General features: G+C 39.5%; 1 protein-coding gene across 1 annotated transcript in view; it reads right to left on the minus strand.

The window, feature by feature from the left end:
* Nucleotides 1–9,653, minus strand: part of csmd1a (CUB and Sushi multiple domains 1a) — a 167,706-nt gene extending 158,053 nt beyond the window's left edge. Inside the window, exon 1 of the mRNA XM_062028988.1 lies at nucleotides 9,518–9,653. Coding sequence (XP_061884972.1) covers nucleotides 9,518–9,653 — 136 coding nt within the window. The remainder of the gene's footprint in view (nucleotides 1–9,517) is intronic.
* Between the last annotated feature and the right edge of the window lie 9,229 nt (nucleotides 9,654–18,882).

An 18,882-nucleotide genomic window follows, 5' to 3' on the forward strand; every position in this document is an offset into this window, starting at 1 on the left:
ACAAATACAACACAATGCCTTACGTGGTTCAACACAACATACTAACACTTGACATACAAATACAACACAATGCCTTACGTGGTTCAACACAACATACTAACACCTGACATACAAATACAACACAATGCCTTACGTGGTTCAACACAACATACTAACACTTGACATACAAATACAACACAATGCCTTACGTGGTTTAACACAACATACTAACACTTGACATACAAATACAACACAGTTGCTCGCCACTTCGCGTTTGAAATTCTGCGGCTTTGTAACATCACATACAAAAAAAAATACAAATATTCAAGACTTTCTACATGTTTATGTACCAAATTAAGTCCTATTTATGTCATAAAGGTATTAAAGTTCATTGATCGTCTTATTTTCTGTTATTATGTTGTGGCGGATTATAATAATGTCTGTTTCTGGGTTAGAGGTGAAAAAATGCTAACAACACGTCGACAACATGGCCCAGCAGAGTTAAACTCTGTTGTTGCACTTATTCCTGTCTATCAAAAAGGGGAACAACAATGGAAGGGAGATAGTCTCACATTTGATATTACCGTATTTTTCGGACTACAAGGCACACTTAAAATCCTTTCATTTTCTCAAAAATGGACAGCGCGCCTTATGTACGTAACAATTCTGGTTGTGCTTACCGACCTCGAAGCAATTTTATTTGGGACATGGTGTAATGATAAGTGTGACCAGTAGATGGCAGTCACACATAAGAGATATGTGTTGGCTGCACTATGATGGCAATATCACTCAAGTAAACAACACCAACATTTTATACTGTATGTTCCATTGAAAATATAGAACATTACACATGGCGCTCAAAAATCTATCAAACTGTTTTAGTACGAATTTGGTAAGCTATGAAGCCACACCGCTTGATGGATTGTACTGTGCTTCAACATAGGAGTATTATTATGGTGTGTGTATAAGGTAAGACATATTATCTGACGTTTTGTTTCACAATATTATGCAATATTACTACTCAGTGGCCTAGTGGTTAGAGTGTCCGCCCTGAGGTGGGTAGGTTGTGAGTTCAAACCCCGGCCGAGTCATACCAAAGACTATAAAAATGGGAGCCATTACCTACCTGCTTGGCACTCAGCATCAAGGGTTGGAATTGGGGGTTAAATCACCAAAAAAAGGATTCCCGAGCACGGCCACCGCTGCTGCCCACTGCTCCCCTCACCTCCCAGGGGGTGATCAAGGGTGATGGGTCCAATGCAGTGGACAATTTTGCCACACCTAGTGTGTGTGTGACAATCATTGGTACTTTTGTACTTTAAAAGCAAATTTTCTTACCTTCTGGTACCTGCTGATCTATATTTGGGATCTGCATAAATCCTGAAGAATTTGCACGCATGACGCCGTAGTCGATAATCTTCTTCTTTTTCTCTATCTTCTTGTTATGTGACATTCATCCTCCACTGTTGCCATTTCTAATATAAAGTAGTGTAAAGTTCTTACTTATATCTGTCAGTAAACTCACCATGGAAGCACTAAAACATACCGGTATAGTGAGTTTACATTATTCACCCAAGGAACTTTAGTTATAAGAGAGTTCCGGTCGGACGGCTTTTCACGGGACACATTTCCGGCGTTGTTGTTGTTTCCGGATGAGGAGATGCTGCTCCGTTATTGATTGAAGTAAAGTCTGAATGTCATTAAAACAGTTAGCGCCATCTTTTGACACTTCTTACCACTCCCGTCCTTGCACGCCACACCGCTACGACAAAGATGACGGGGAGAAGACGCTGTCGAAGGTGAGCCACGTAAATAAGACCCGCCCACAAAACGATGCATCCTGAAGCGACTGTCAGAAAGTGACTTGAAGATGATGTGTAAAACATAATTTATGCAACATTTTGACCAAAGAACCACCATTACATGTTATGTAGACCACAAGGAAGTGTTATTCGTTTACAAAAAAATTAAAATAATATGACTTCTTTAATGGGTACTATAATCCGGTGCACCTTTTGTATGAAAAAAGATAAAAAATAGACCATTCATCGGCAGTGTGCCTTATAATCCGGTGCACCCTATGGCCCGTAAAATACGGTACCTGTTTTGTTAGCCGCCTCTTGCTAGCAGTTTTTCACTATTAAAAATGCACAAACAGAGGAAGACGTGTGTCTTCTTGTCTCACATAGGGATTGTTGATGATGGAGGCTTTGACAGTATTGGAGTGATAATCACTGTAAAGCACACAAATAAGCACGTACCAGTACAATCCGGCCTAAATAATGCCCATGGGTGCTATGCCTTTAAATGATGATCGGGTAAGTTCCTGCTTGAAAAAAGGAAACACATTAAATAATTTAAAAGCACATTGCTCGCCAGTGATAAAGACGAACATTTCCCATTGTCCTGTGAAAGAATTAATTGAGTCGGTGGCTACAGCAGCGGGAATATCTACAGTACATAGCTTTAGTGGAGTGAGATCTGCATCTTTGTACTTTTGGGCTTTCAACCTCCTCGCTTGATTCCCTGCGATTCATCTCCACACTTGCGTCTCAGTGCATTTTTCTCCGTATGTACAGTAGCATACAGTGTGCTCGCGTGGGCGTCATGTTTCAGAAAATATTTGCATCTTGATGCTGAAAAAATAAATAAAATACAAAATAAAATACCAAAAAAAAAAAAAAAAAAAAAAATATATATATATATATAGGCATGTCCGATAATGGCTTTTTGCCGATATCCGATATTCCGATATTGTCCAACTCTTAATTACCAATACCGATATCAACCGATACCAACCGATACCAATATATACAGTCGTGGAATTAACACATTATTATGCCTAAATTGGACAACCAGGTATGGTGAAGATAAGGTCCTTTTTAAAAAAAAAAAAAATAAAATAAAATAAGATGAATAAATTAAAAACATTTTCTTGAATAAAAAAGAAAGTAAAACAATATAAAAACAGTTACATAGAAACTAGTAATTAATGAAAATGAGTAAAATTAACTGTTAAAGGTTAGTATTATTGGTGGACCAGCAGCACGCACAATCAAGTGTGCTTACAGACTGTATCCCTTGCAGACTGTATTGATATATATTGATATATAATGTAGGAACCAGAATATTAATAACAGAAAGAAACAACCCTTTTGTGTGAATGAGTGTGAATGGGGGAGGGAGGTTTTTTGGGTTGGTGCACTAATTGTAAGTGTATCTTGTGTTTTTTTGTTGATTTAATTAAAAAAAATAATAATAAAAGAAAATAAAAACAGATACTAATAATAAAAAAAAACGATACCGATATTTTCCGATATTATCGGACATCTATATAACTTTCCTCCAGAAGGTTTTTTCTTTGTCCATGTGATGTCAGATGAAACAAAAATGGAGCTGTTTGGCCACAATACCCAGCAATATGTTTGGAGGAGAAAAGGTGAGGCCTTTAATCCCAGGAACACCATTCCCACCGTCAAGCATGGTGGTGGTATTATTATGCTCTGGGCCTGTTTTGCTGCCAATGGAACTGGAGCTTTAAATGGGACAATGAAAAAGGAGGATTACCTCCAAATTCTTCAGGACAAGCTAAAATCATCAGCCCGGAGGTTGAGTCTTGGGCACAGTTGGGTGTTCCAACAGGACAATGACCCCAAACACACATTAAAAGTGGTAAAGGAATGGCTAAATCAGGCTAGAATGAAGAATTTAGAATGGCCTTCCCAAAGTCCTGACTTAAACGTGTGGACAATGCTGAAGAAACAAGTCCATGTCAGAAAACCAACACATTTAGCTGAACTGCACCAATTTTGTCAAGAGGAGTGGTCAAGTGGTCAAGCAGAAGCTTGTGGATGGCTACCAAAAGCGCCTTATTGCAGGTAAACTTGCCAAGGGACATGTAAGCAAATATTAACATTGCTGTATGTATACTTTTGACCCAGCACATTTGCTCACATTTTCAGTAGAGCCATAATAAATTCATAAAAGAAGCAAACTTCATGAATGTTTTTTGTGAGCAACAAGTATGTGCTCCAATCACTACATCACAAAAAAATAAGAGTTGTAGAAATGATTGTAAACTCAAGACAGCCATGACATGATGTTCTTTACAAGTGTATGTACACTTTGGACCACCACTGTATGTGTGTCTGTATGTACAGTATATTTTTGTCCCAGTATGTGCGCGAGCCAAAGTAAGGCCTCAGTTTGTATTTAAATCCCCAGGAAGTGACCTCCCTTGCGTCAATATTCATCTCCCCGATGCTCCCCCCCCCCCTGATCCCCAAGCTCTATCGATTGTGGCGGTTGATGGCAGAGCGTTGTTTGCCGTGGGATAATTGTCCCATCACTGGCGTTGGGATGAGTGCTGGACTTCCAGCAGCTTATCGGTTTATTAATGTGACGTGTCACCTGCCACCCTTTCTGCTCCGGCCTCGGGAGGAGAACCGCTGCTCAGCTACCCCTTACTAATTGGCCGTTGGGGGGCAATACCTAGAGTGTGGAATTCAGACTACAAATCATGTGAATGTAGAAGACTTGTTCGCACAGGGGTCATTTGCTGAGATTATTCCAGATATGAACATTATTTTTATTGCTGTAATGAGTGCTGGAACTGTACACAGCATCGACTAATGCAGAGATCACCAATCTTCACTATGTATATATATATATATATATATATATATATATATATATATATATATATGTATACACTAGTGTTGTCCCCATACCAATATGTTGGTACTGGTACCGGTACCAAAATGTATTTCGATACTTTTAGATACTTATTATTATTATATACTATTATTATTATTATTATTAAACATACAGTAAGGAATAAGAGGGGTGGGAGTACATAAGTTTTTACTTCTTCTCACTCCTTTTCGGATATGTTTACATTAATGTTTATTTTCATTTCTTGTTTCTTTTGCTTTTTATTATTACTATTATTATTATTATTATTATTATTATTATTATTATTTATTGTTTTTGTTATTCATTCTTGAATGGCTTTTTTTTTTTTTTTTTTCCAAATTTGTTGTTTTTGTTTTGTCTACATATTCGAAATAAACATGAAAATGAAAATGAAAATATTATTCTAAATAAAAGGGACCACCAAAAAAATTGCATTATTGGCTTAATTTTAACAAAAAATCTTATTCCAAATTCCAAATTCCAAATGAGCCAATATTTGCAAAAAAATAAAGTTTTACAGTTCCAACATGAAATATCTTGTCTTTGCAGTCTATTCAATTGAATATAAGTTGAAAAGGATTTGAAAATCATTGTATTTTGTTTTTATTTACCATTTACACAACGTGACAACTTCACTGGTTTCGGGTTTTGTAGATATAGTTCAAATCTGAAATACTTTGTGCATTAATGTGGGAATATTTAAAGTCTTCACAGTTGTTGATCTATAATAATGGTATTGCTTTTTTCCCCCAAAATACTTTACATTGTTCGTACTCCGGAGCTACTTTAGCCAACATTAGACTTAGACTTCCTTTATTTTCATTCAAATTTGAACTTTACAGTACAGATAAGAACAACATTTTGTTGCATTCGATCATGGTAGTGCAGGATAAAAAAGCAATAAGGTGCAGATATAAATAAATAGATTACTGTACAGATAAATATATTGCACTTTTGCATATGCATCCACGTTTATGGATGTATGTTATATTGTCTTTATATTCCAGCCAGTTAGTCCATTTTTGGGGGGAATTGAGGGCATTATTATGATGCATTACATAACCTGGAGGTTCTGCTACTGAGGCTTTGGGAACCTCTTTCTAGAGTCCAGTAGTGAAAACAGTCCTTGGTGGGGGTGGGAGGAGTCTGGTCTGGTCAGGCAGCGGCTTTTTGCGATTTCCCGGACAGGAGGAAGAGGAGCCCTGATGATTTTAGGGATTAACATCCTACTAAATGCTACGTGTGCAACAGAATAAAACATAATTTGATTCAAACTTACCAGTGTGAAAATGCGGTGAACACGCCAACATGTACCAGGTGATGGCGGTAAAAGTCCTGTTTGATCGTCTCGCGGTTCCTATCCAGGCTATTTGCCGTTTCTTCAGTAACTTCATAACCCGACTTCCTTGGCTTTGCTTCTGCACTGTTGGAAACAAGACAAATCTCACCAAATCTTTTTTTTTGATCATGATTGTGGCAGTTAATGATGCCGACATATTTAGAACTCGTTCAAGAAAAAACGACGACTTTCGGCTTGCATTCAACCCAATGAAAAGAGGCTATTCCGATGCAGTAAGACCATTGATGCATTGCGTCTCCACGTCACATTTTGTTCAGGTTTCTAAGCCTTTGAAAAATTCATGATTGTTCTGTAGCTCATTATGTGATCACTGGTGCGACTGAAGACTGGGCATGTTCGTAAAACATATCATTCATACCTACCGATCTCGTGTTGGTCATTTGTTGGTGTTTTTTCCTAAATATATCACTCTCATCTTAAAGCAATGTGTCCATTGTTTTATCTTAATGCACACTTTGGAGCCAATCGGATCCGTGTCATTTTGGAAATGTGTTTTTATGACTTTGTTGAGAGGGATGGAGGGCCATGAAATAAGAAATAAACTAAATGGGGAAACATTTCCCATCTGCTTGGCTGATATCTGAAAAATGCTCCTGCGGAACTTTCTGCCATAAAAGCTCCCCAGCACAACTTCTCTGATGTCCTAAGGCAGAGCACAGTACCTGACAGCTGTGATGACAGATTCATTCGGGAATCACACATGTCTGCATTAGAGCTATAACAGTCTCCATGTTCTGTGGGGGGTGGTTAGTAAGAGAGTTAAACACAGCAACATGAGGGCACTGCTGCTTGCAAACAAACGCATCGGGCTAAAAAAATGTGGCCGACTGCACGTAAAGTAACTACATATATATGTATATGTATATATATATATATACTATATTGCCAAAAGTATTTGGCCACCTGCCTTGACTCACGTATGAAGTTGAAGTGCCATCCCATTCCTAACCCATAGGGTTCAATATGATGTGGGTCCACCTTTTGCAGCTATTACAGCTTCAACTCTTCTGGGAAGGCTGTCCACAAGGTGTTTATAGCAATTTTCCACCATTCTTCCAAAAGCGCATTGGTGAGGTCACACACTGATGTTGGTGGAGAAGGCCTGGCTCTCAGTCCCCGGTCTAATTCATCCCAATCGGGTTCAGGTCAGGACTCTGTGCAGGCCAGTCAAGTTCATCCACACCAGACTCTGTCATCCATGTCTTTATGGACCTTGCTTTGTGCACTGGTGCACAGTCATGTTGGAAGAGGAAGGGGTCCGCTCCAAACTGTTCCCACAAGTTCGGGAGCATGGATTTTTTGGTATCCTGGAGCATTCAAAGTTCCTTTCACTGGAACTAAGGGGCCAAGCCCAACTCCTGAAAAACAACCCCACACCATAATTCCTCCTCCACCAAATTTCACACTCGGCACAATGCAGTCCGATATGTAGCGTTCTCCAGGCAACCTCCAATCCCAGACTGGTCCATCAGATTGCCAGATGGAAAAGCGTTTGTTGCACAGGTGGAATCTTATGACAGTTCCACGATGGAAATCACTGAACTCCTGAGAGTGGCCCATTCTTTCACAAATGTCTCCTTGCCTAAGTGCTTGATTTGATACACCTGTGGCCAGGCCATTTGGATTGGTGGCCAAATACTTTTGGCAATATAGTGTATATATATATATATATATATATATATATATATATATATATATATATATATATATATATATATATATATATATATGCACTATATATATTAGGGTTGTCCGGATACCAATATTTTGGTACCGGTAACAAAATGTATTTCGATACTTTTCGATACTTTGATAATTTTCTAAATAAAGGGAACCACAAAAAATGGCATTATTGAATTTCTTTTTAAAACACATCTTAGAGTATTATTGCAATGGAAGAACAATTTAGTCCTTAAATAAAATAGTGAACATACTAGACAACTTGTCTTTTAGTAGTAAGTAAACAAACAAAGACTCCTAATCAGTCTGCTGACGTATGCAGTAACATATTGTGTCATTTATACACCTATTATTTTGTCAACATTATGAAGGAAAAGCTGTAAAAATGGATTATTATTCTACAAAACCCAAAACCAGTGGAGTTGTCACATTGTGTAATTGGTCAATAAAAAGAGAATACAACGATTTGCAAATCCTTTTCAACTTATATTCAACTGAATAGATTGCAAAGACAAGATATTTCATGTTTGAACTGAGAGACTTTTTTTTTTTTTTTTTGCAAATAATCATTAACTTAGAATTTAATGGCTGCAACACATTGCAAAAAAGTTGTCACAGGGGCATTTTTACCACTGTGTTACATGACCTTTCCTTTTAACAACACTCAGTAAAGGTTTGGGAACTGAGGAGACACATTTTTGAAGTGGAATTCTTTCCCATTCTTGCTTGATGTACAGCTTAAGTTGTTCAACAGTCCGGGGGTCTCCCTTGTGCTATTTTAGGCTTCATAATGCGCCACACATTTTCAATGGGAGACAGGTCTGGACTACAGGCAGGCCAGTCTAGTACCCACACTCTTTTACTACAAAGCCACACTTTTGTAACAAGTGCAGAATGTGGCTTGGCATTGTCTTGCTGAAATAAGCAGGGGCGTCCATGGTAACGTTGCTTGGATGGCAACATATGTTGCTCCAAAACCTGTATGTACCTTTCAGCATTAATGGTGCCTTCACAGATGTGTAAGTTACCCATGTCTTGGGCACTAATACACCCCCATACCATCACACATGCTGGCTTTTACACATTGCGCCTATAACAATCCGGATGGTTCTTTTCCTCTTTAGTCCGGAGGACACGACGTCCACAGCTTCCAAAAACAATTTGAAATGTGGACTCGTCAGACCACAGAACCCTTTGCATCAGTCCATCTTAGATGAGCTCGGGCCCAGCGAAGCCGGCGGCGTTTCTGGGTGTTGTTGATAAATGACTTTGGCTTTGCATAGTAGAGTTTTAGAATAGAATAGAATAGAGAATATAATTGACTTTACTGTCATTATATTTGCATATAACAAGATTAAGGACTCCAACTTAAGGTGCGGTAGTGGGAACAAATATGGGGTAAAAATAAACTAAATTACACAACAGGTAATAAAGAAAAAACTAACAATTGAAATAAACAGACTACTATCCAATAAAAATAATAAGCAATTTAACTTGCACTTACAGGTGTAGCGACCTACTGTAGTTACTGACAGTGGTTTTCTGAAGTGTTCCTCAGCCCATGTGGTGATATCCTTTACACACTGATGTCGCTTTTTGATGCAGTACCGCCGGAGGTATACGTGCAGTGATTTCTCCAGATTATCTGAACCATTTGATGATATTACGTAGCGTAGATGGTGAAAACCCTTAAATCCTTGCAATAGCTGCTTGATTAACGGCACCGGTTCAAATGTAAAAGATCCCTAACCCTCACACAACAGGCTCCACGTGCTCATTCCAAAGATGACATTGACCACCAACTAAAGCTTGGCCGCAGACTCAGCACTTTCCCCATCCCCTCCTCAAAGTCTGCGTGATGAGCCATGAGGACACGTCCCCCTAATGAGCGAGCCTCATTATCAGCCCCATCACCTTCTTCACGATAGGCGTTCAGCATGGAGGCAGCGGATCCATCCAGGAGGGCGTTTTTTTTAAATAAACGCTGCCATTGCATTCTGTCAGCACCTTTTTCTGACTGCTCATTAAGGCGGTGGAGGGTCAAGATCACACCAACACAGCCCAAAAAAGTCAATATATCTCCAACGAATGGAAGACTCTTTCTGCATTTGTTTCCAAAAGCGTAAATATAATGTGCTTCAAACGAGGGGTGCTATAACCTTTTCTACGAATGGCCGCACGCTGACAAATTTAAGCATATGGGGGCAATTTTGGTATTTTTCATTTTCCAAAGAAATACAATATATCAATATTTTTGTTTGTTTTAGGTCTCCCCTCAAATTTGGCCCCGGGGACCCGGCAGGCTCTCAGTCAGAATTAAAAAACAAACCAACAACATTATACATATTTTTTTTCTTTATTTTTTATTATTCAATGCTTAAATCTTAAAATTAACTTCAGGTCTGTTGATATGAAGTAAAAAAAATATGTATTTCTTTGTTATGCTCTTTTTGTTAATTAAAACCCTGTTTTTTAATGGCTACAAAAAAACACAAAATAAAAAAAAACACACATTTATTTGTAAAGTAATCAGGGCCTAAATAGGTCAATAATTTTTAACCCCATTGATTTTAATTTATACAAAAAAAAAAATAACAGGAATTGAAAAGGGTCCCACTAATAAATGTTAAAAATAAGTGTTTTATTTTGTATTTTATTTTTTACTAACAATCAACATTTAAGCCTCTAGATCAACTTCAAAAAATATGTCAAAGTGCAACACAAACTATTCTCCCCTCTCCCCTCAGGCAGGAGACTACGGTCCATCCAGACCCACACCTCCCGCCACCTGAACAGTTTTTTTCCCACATATGTTGCCATCCAAGCAACGTTACCATGGACGCCCCTGCTTATTCCAGCAAGACAATGCCAAGCCACGTGTTACATCAACGTGGCTTCGTAGTAAAAGAGTGCGGGTACTAGACTGGCCTGCCTGTAGTCCAGACCTGTCTCCCATTGAAAATGTGTGAAGCCTAAAATAGCACAAGGGAGACCCCCGGACTGTTGAACAACTTAAGCTGTACATCAAGCAAGAATGGGAAATAATTCCACCTGAGAAGCTTCAAAAATGTGTCTCCTCAGTTCCCAAACCTTTACTGAGTGTTGTTAAAAGGAAAGGCCATGTAACACAGTGGTGAACATGCCCTTTCCCAACTACTTTGGCATGTGTTGCAGCCATGAAATTCTAAGTTAATTATTATTTGAAAAAAAAAAAAAAATTTATGAGTTTGAACATCAAATATCTTGTCTTTGTAGTGCATTCAATTGAATATCAATCAATCAATCAATCAATGTTTATTTATATAGCCCTAAATCACAAGTGTCTCAAAGGGCTGTACAAGCCACAACGACATCCTCGGTACAGAGCCCACATACGGGCAAGGAAAACTCACCCCAGTGGGACGTCAATGTGAATGACTATGAGAAACCTTGGAGAGGACCGCATATGTGGGTAACTCCCCCCCCCTCTAGGGGAGACCGAAAGCAATGGATGTGGAGTGGGTCTGACATAATATTGTGAAAGTCCAACACATCAGCGAGAGTCCAGTCCATAGTGGGGCCAGCAGGAACCATCCCGAGCGGAGACGGGTCAGCAGCGTAGAGATGTCCCCATCTGATGGACAGGCTAGCGGTCCACCCCGGGTTGGGAGCAGGGTAGAAAAGAAAAGAAAAGAAACGGCAGATCAACTGGTCTAAAAAGGGGGGGTCTATTTAAAGGCTAGAGTATACAAATGAGTTTTAAGATGGGACTTAAATGCTTCTACTGAGGTAGCATCTCTAACTGTTACCGGGAGGGCATTCCAGAGTACTGGAGCCCGAATAGAAAACGCTCTATAGCCCGCAGACTTTTTTTGGGCTCTGGGAATCACTAATAAGCCGGAGTTCTTTGAACGCAGATTTCTTGTCGGGACATATGGTACAATACAATCGTCGAGATAGGCAGGAGCTTGACCGTGTAGTATTTTATACGTAAGTAGTAAAACCTTAAAGTCACATCTTAAGTGCACAGGAAGCCAGTGCAAGTGAGCCAGTATAGGCGTAATATGATCAAACTTTCTTGTTTTTGTCAAAAGTCTAGCAGCCGCATTTTGTACCATCTGTAATCTTTTAATGCTAGACATAGGGAGGCCCGAAAATAAAACGTTACAGTAATCGAGACGAGACGTAACGAACGCATGAATAATGATCTCAGCATCGCTTGTGGACAAAATGGGACGAATTTTAGCGATATTACGGAGATGAAAGAAGGCCGTTTTAGTAACACTCTTAATGTGCGACTCAAACGAGAGAGTTGGGTCAAAGATAATACCCAGATTATTTACCGAGTCGCCTTGTGTAATTGTTTGGTTGTCAAATGTTAAGGTGGTATTATTAAATAGATGTCAGTGTTGAGCAGGACCGATAATCAGCATTTACGTTTTCTTAGCGTTGAGTTGCAAAAAGTTAGCGGAATATGGGTTGAAAAGGATTTGCAAATCATTGTATTCCGTTTATATTTACATCTAACACAATTTCCCAACTCATATGGAAACAGGGTTTGTATTTACTCTTCCCCCCTTTCCCAATACCACCTTTTCCCCACCTTTTTTAAGGAGCGCCGCAAGTGGCTGATCCGTTGGCGGTCCTGTTCTTGTCTCCCTGTAACGTATGTCTGCTCTTAGTGGGACTGCGCCGAAAACGTAATTGCAGTTCTTATGTGTCTTGTACATATTAAAGAATGGACAATAATAAAGCATCCTGAATCCTGAATGAATGAAAGAAAACTAAATGATAATACTATAATAAAATATTAATACAATAAAATAACAAATAAATACATAATGTTATAATAATAATGATAAATGGGTTATACTTGTATAGCGCTTTTCTACCTTCAAGGTCCTCAAAGCGCTTTGACAGTATTTCCACATTCACACACCCATTCACACACTGATGGCGGGAGCTGCCATGCAAGGCGCTAACCAGCACCCATCAGGAGCAAGGGTGAAGTGTCTTGCCCAAGGACACAACGGACATGACTAGGATGGTAGAAGGTGGGGATGTTATTATTATTACAGTCAACAATGTATCTGTTTACTCCTTTATTTCACTTCTTTATGTTTTTTGTTTTCTATATATATTTTTTGTATAGTTAAAAATGAGCTGCGGGCTGCAATTGGCCCCCGGGCGGCTCTTTGGACACCTCTGCATTAGAGTAACAATGCGGTCAGGATATACAGCATCACCACGACAGAACATGAAGTGTTTAGAGTGCTGCTCTTATACCCACAGAGGGACCAAAGAGGGCTTCCACCCCCCCGAGGGCCACTATGCACCTCTTAAGTGGACCACTCCGCGTTGTCACAACGTTTCCACCGAGCTCAGTGGGACGGGACTTTGTGGTCCTTTCATCATCGCCAGACCTAAATGAGCCTTGTCAGCTGGCTGACGCAACGCGGGTTGGCTCTGCGACTCGCACCGCGCCTAAAGTGAAAGACGGCGTTCAACATCCACCTTCGTGCCGCGACACGGCGTCGTTAACGGCCCCCGTCTCCATCTGCTGTTTGTGTTCAAGGGCAGAGTTGGACGCGGCAGGTCAGCGGCTCTAATCGCTGGCGGTCACTGGTTAAATGTTCCTCCACAGCACGGAACGTGGACATTACACTAATGAGAGGCGGAAAGGAAACACAGATATGTAGGCGGGAGATGACGCGGCGTTGGGAGATGAGAGCGAGGGCGTAGAGGTTGATGATGCATCAGAGGGCGAGAAACAAATGGCAGCAAGTTGACGACGGAGACGCAAACATTGCCCACGGGGTCAGCCGAGCCCGCCCTGGGCCTTAAACTATATATCGTATTTAATTTTTGTGTTTTTACATCAGAGAAGGTGAAAATAGGATGATATTTAACCCTTGTGTAACGTTCATATTGTTGTTACTCAGCCAGCGTTTGTGGGTCTGATGGACCCGTTGCATTTTGTGGCTTTAAATGCCTCACAATCAAACACTTTTATGTTAAAATACTGAACAGATGTTTACCTTATCCCAGGGGTGTCCAAACTTTTTCCACTGAGGGCCGCACACGGAGAAATTAAAGCATGTGGGCGCCATTTTGATATTTTTCATTTTCAAACCATAACAAAATATATGGCTTTTTTTAAAATGTATTTTACCTTTAGGGGTCCCGGCAACCATAAAGGGTCCCAGTCATTAAAATGTTAAAAATAAGTCAGATTATTATTATTTTTTTTATTATTTAACGCTTACAGTAAATCTCTATAACAACTTCAAGTTGATATAAAGTAATACAAATTTAAAAAAATGTTTTATGGCTTTTCTGTCAAAAACAACTTCTTTTTTTTATAGTAAAACTGAAATATGCAGTATTTAGTAATTAGAGCCCTAAAAGATCAATAATGCAGGACACCATTGATTTTAATTATTTCATATTTTTGAGTAATCACAGTGAAAAGATAAATAAAAAATCACTAAATATATTTGGGATCTAAAAGGTGCCCCACTCATAAAGTGATACATTTTTATTAGGTTTTTCTTTTACTTTCAACACTTAAGTTACGAGATCAACTTCAGATATATCTGTCCATTTTATGCTGGAACTATTATTTTGTTTGTTTTATGCGCTTTTGTCAAAGAAAACTTTGATGTTTTTATATGGCTACTACACAATATACGCAATATTTACCACATAAAACATTTTAAAGTGAAATATTTGAAGTAATTGGAGCCCTGAAAATAATTCATTAAAACATGGATTTTTTGTAATATATTTTTTTTTTGAGCAATGGCAAAAAAAAGAAAAATAAAGAAAAACAAAAGAAAAAAAAACAGCCTGCATGGCAGCTTTTGTGTCAACATTGCAACTTTTTCTCGTTAGATTTCACCTCATTCCACTTTTTTTAATGTTCTTTTTTATTTTTACAATAGTATTTCCAGAATGTGTGGCGGGCCGGTAAACAATTAGCTGCCGGCCGCACTTTGGACACCCCTGCCTTATCCAGATAAACATCTGCTCAGTATTTTAACATACAAGTGTTTGATTGTGAGGCAATAAAAGCCACAAAATGCAACGGGTCCATCAGACCCACAAACGCTGGCTGAGTAACAACAATATGAACGTTGCATGGAAATTTCTCTGCCAGTTTCGGCATCCCACAGGGATTCTTCTTTTGTGTTTCTGCACCTGCGGTTCCCACACAAGGTTGCAACATTGTTTGTCAACACTGTCTGCTCTCATTTTCTCGCACATTTGACCCTCTGATGTTCTGTGTACCTACACTCTGTCCTCCTCCTGTCTAGGCCTGCTGTGTGTGTGTGTGTGGTACACAGAACATCAATTTCCACACTTCTATTAGCCCCGGGTCCAGTGGACCCGGACATCTTATTTGTAATAGAAATGTGTAGGGGGGGTGTATGGTGTGTGGTCATTAAATATGTATTCTGATATATGTTCTTCACAGAAAATGAGCCAAAGTCAGTGAGTCTCAGTTTGAAAAATTAATTAAATGTACCATTTTTCTTTTAATAAAAAATGAAAACGAGTCCCACAGACCCGAACACCACACAAGGGACCCGTTTTCATTTCATTGTGCCGTTGGAAAAACAAAGGTATGTTGACTGAGACGATAACTTAAAGCAGGGGTGTTATACGTACGGCCCAACAGATGTTACAGGTGCTGGAGCCTATCTCCAAATGAGCTAATATTTGCAAAAAATGACAAAGTTTTTAAGTTCGAACGTCTTTGCAGTCTATTCAATTGAATATAAGTTGAAAAGGATTAGCAAATCATTGGATTCTGTTTTTATTTACGAATTACACAACGTGCCAACTTCACTGGTTTTGTACAAATTACCCAGCATGTGATGAAGTATTTCCACGTAGTGTAAGTGTTGTGGTGGCCGGGTGACAACCACAGCAATGACTACCAGTGAGTACTGTAATCTACAGTAGAACACCCTCAAGGCTACTATATTGGGTGGAAGGAGTGTAAAGGGCTCTTATTATCTTAAACAAATTCAGACTTTTTTTGGAATGCTCTTATAAAAAACATTCGATTTATTAATAGTAATCTTTGGTCTGAAAATGTGGCTTCCAGAACAATTGAATTAACAGCCCTGCTCAAAAGCCTCTTTGGTTTTAAGGTCTCCTTCCCGCCTCCAGACTTTGTGCCTTCCAGTGACCTTAAAATCACTCCTGAAATTACAGCGCAACGGCCGAAAATACATTACAGAGCCATAACGCGGTTATTGGAGATCTAATTCCTCCCCACCCGCTGACGGGATGCATGGTAACGCCAGGGCCCGTTTAGATTAATATGCAACCAGCTTAGTCCTCCAAACACTGTGAATTTTATCTCTTTTTATTCAAACCGCGCAGCCCAGTTTAGGTTTTATCTGCCTGGCAGAATTCAATAGGACTTAGCAGTTAATTTCCCCTTGTCAATACTGTTAGCGGGGGGAAAAAAGTGGGCAGACAGCTAAAGTGCAATCTCATTTCTCTGTTGTGTCCTCATTATTTGTGCTCTTTGAGAATCATAAATCGCCTATCTTGAGGAGACGCGAGCTAGTATATCAGAGAAAAGTCATTTCTGCACAATTTGCTAGCCGTGTTCAATAAGTCATTTTTTTTTTAAATTTTTTGGAGGACACATTTCCCTCAAAAACAATGTTTATTTGTTTAGCGCCGTCATTTCATTTCGCCGCTAAACAAATTATAGTCAGCCTAATGCGCATCTCACTTATGATTTACGGGCGCCATCGCTTTATGACACGCATAAACATCAGCAATATATCGCATTGACCCGACTGGAAGACAATCCTGAACACAAGAAGACCGCTCTTTTGCAAAATATGTATTTGGAAAGACATTTTTTAAGATTAATAAGACAAAACATTTGATTAATCGCGATTAATTACCAGTTAAAACTGTAATTAATCATGATTAAAATATTTTAATTGTTGGACAGCCCTGATTCGGCACCAAATCGGTACTTTTTTGCCACTGACTGTGCCATTTTTTGGTGACATCACGCCCGGTTGCCAACTTGGCGATCACTCCAGCAGCACCGAGAGTGGACTCAGCCAAACTACCTTTAGGTAATGTTGCAATTTTCAATTTCAACAAAAAAAAACCAACTCTCCAATGTAAATCAAGTAAGGCTCTTTGTGGAGGGAGGTGTGGCCAGCGCTGCCTGCAGGAGTGGAGGTCACCGCCTCTGTCCATAGTGCTGAGGACAGAGCACCATCAGACGGGGGCGTGGCGGTGCCGACGGCGAGACACAGCTGAACAGGTGATTAGATCTCCCAGTTGGTACGAGTTATCTAGTCACCTGTTGTCTTTAACAGTAGCGGCCGGGAAGAGGAGAGGAGAGGAGAGGAGAGAGGATTGGGAGTGACTGCAAAGTCACGATCTGCTGAAAAGCATTTTTGAATGATCTTGTCAAAATCATTAAAAGTTTGTCAACTTTGCTCGCCTGTCTGTGGTGACGTGTATACCAGTGGAACCACTATGCAGCGACTTCTACACTCTTCTTTTCCCAAAATGCGCTATCTTGATGCTACTATACATTAGCTTCGCTATTGACATGCTACTTATTAGCATTTGCGATTTTACATGGCGATTTCAACACCTCCAACTTTGCTAATGAATACTACAACTAAGATGCACGTGACAATCAAACAGCTGACGCGTAATAAGGCCAATACTTAAGGTATTAATACTTTTCAGGGCGCAACAAAATACTGAAAAAAACACACCTTAACCTATACACTACTGCTACTGCCGTCTAATGTCTGTAACAACTGGACAGCGGTTATCAGAATCAGATCATGTTTAAATGCTGTAATACAAAGAAATCTCATTATCAACAAACATCTACCGTAAATACCGGACCATAAGCAACTACTTTTTTCCTACAATATGCACCCTGCGGCTAATAAAATGGTGCGGCTAATTTATGGATTTTTCCTCGCTGACGGCCATAATGCAAGGTAATGGTTTTCAAAGAACAAACAAGCAAATACACTGACAAGGTGTGTTATTGTTTGCACCATGGTGCCATCTTTTGGAAAAGTTAGATAAATGCAGGTATTGCAAATGCTAATGTCAATTCAAATTAGTGCTTTCAACCGGAAGTAGAAGTGATGTTCCGTGTTCTAGCCGTCCATAGCGTTCTACTCGAATGAATTATTCATTCATCACTCCAAGCAACGTTAGTACGTTTTACAATACAACTAAAACAATTCATACTTACTAAACCGTCCCGTGTGTGATGTCCGTAAGAGTGTTATCATGCATATTTGTACGTGTTAGCATCAGCTCATATGCTAACACGTTTGAGTGTTTCTGTTAATATTATTAACATATAAGGGCATTTTTTTGGTATTGTTCCAGTTTTACAAATTCCTCAATAAATTCACCAAGACGTCACCGTGGAGTTATTGAGTCTGTTTAGCTGATTGGAGAGCTAGCTTCCGCAGCAAGTGGGTCCATGGTGATGACTTCTGTTTTGTTTGATCAGCCGTTTTACTGCCGTGTAACAGACACCGTTTGGACACAATTAAGGTATGTAAATAAACATTTACGAAATATTTCTGTGTAAACTCATTTCACAATGTATATATCTGCGCTCTATAGGTCAGTGCGGCTAATATACAGAAAATAATGTATTTTCCTAAAATTTAGTTGGTGCGCTCTGTAGTCCGGAAAATACGGTAATATTTATTAACACACACAAGATTACGGACAATTGGATACTGGTATCAATTCCCGAGTGTCAGGAATTGGTTTGCCGTATTGGTTCAAAAGTGAAAAATACCCATCCCTGACCGTGATACTTGTGTTTTTCTGTCCATGGCCTAAACGGAGATATGAATATACCGTAGAGCAGGCATCTTTTTGAGAATGATTATGCACACATTTGCTCAAGGCAGAATTGGCATGCAAGTCACTTTGTACCTCTTGCACGCTGAAGTCGTTCCGGGATGCAAACACCTGCCAGTGCCAGGTGGACGGTGTGTTATACCCTCATTATGTAGATGATCTGTGTGTGGGGCGAGACTGTAAGACGATTGTAAACATTACAGCGGTGCTCGTCAAACAAATGCCCTGCAAGAAAAGGAAGATTCGTGATGTTTCAGTGCAAATGCATACATTTTACGTACGGTATAGAA

This window comes from Entelurus aequoreus, linkage group LG20 (assembly GCF_033978785.1).
Source record: "Entelurus aequoreus isolate RoL-2023_Sb linkage group LG20, RoL_Eaeq_v1.1, whole genome shotgun sequence".
Lineage (NCBI taxonomy): Eukaryota > Metazoa > Chordata > Actinopteri > Syngnathiformes > Syngnathidae > Entelurus > Entelurus aequoreus.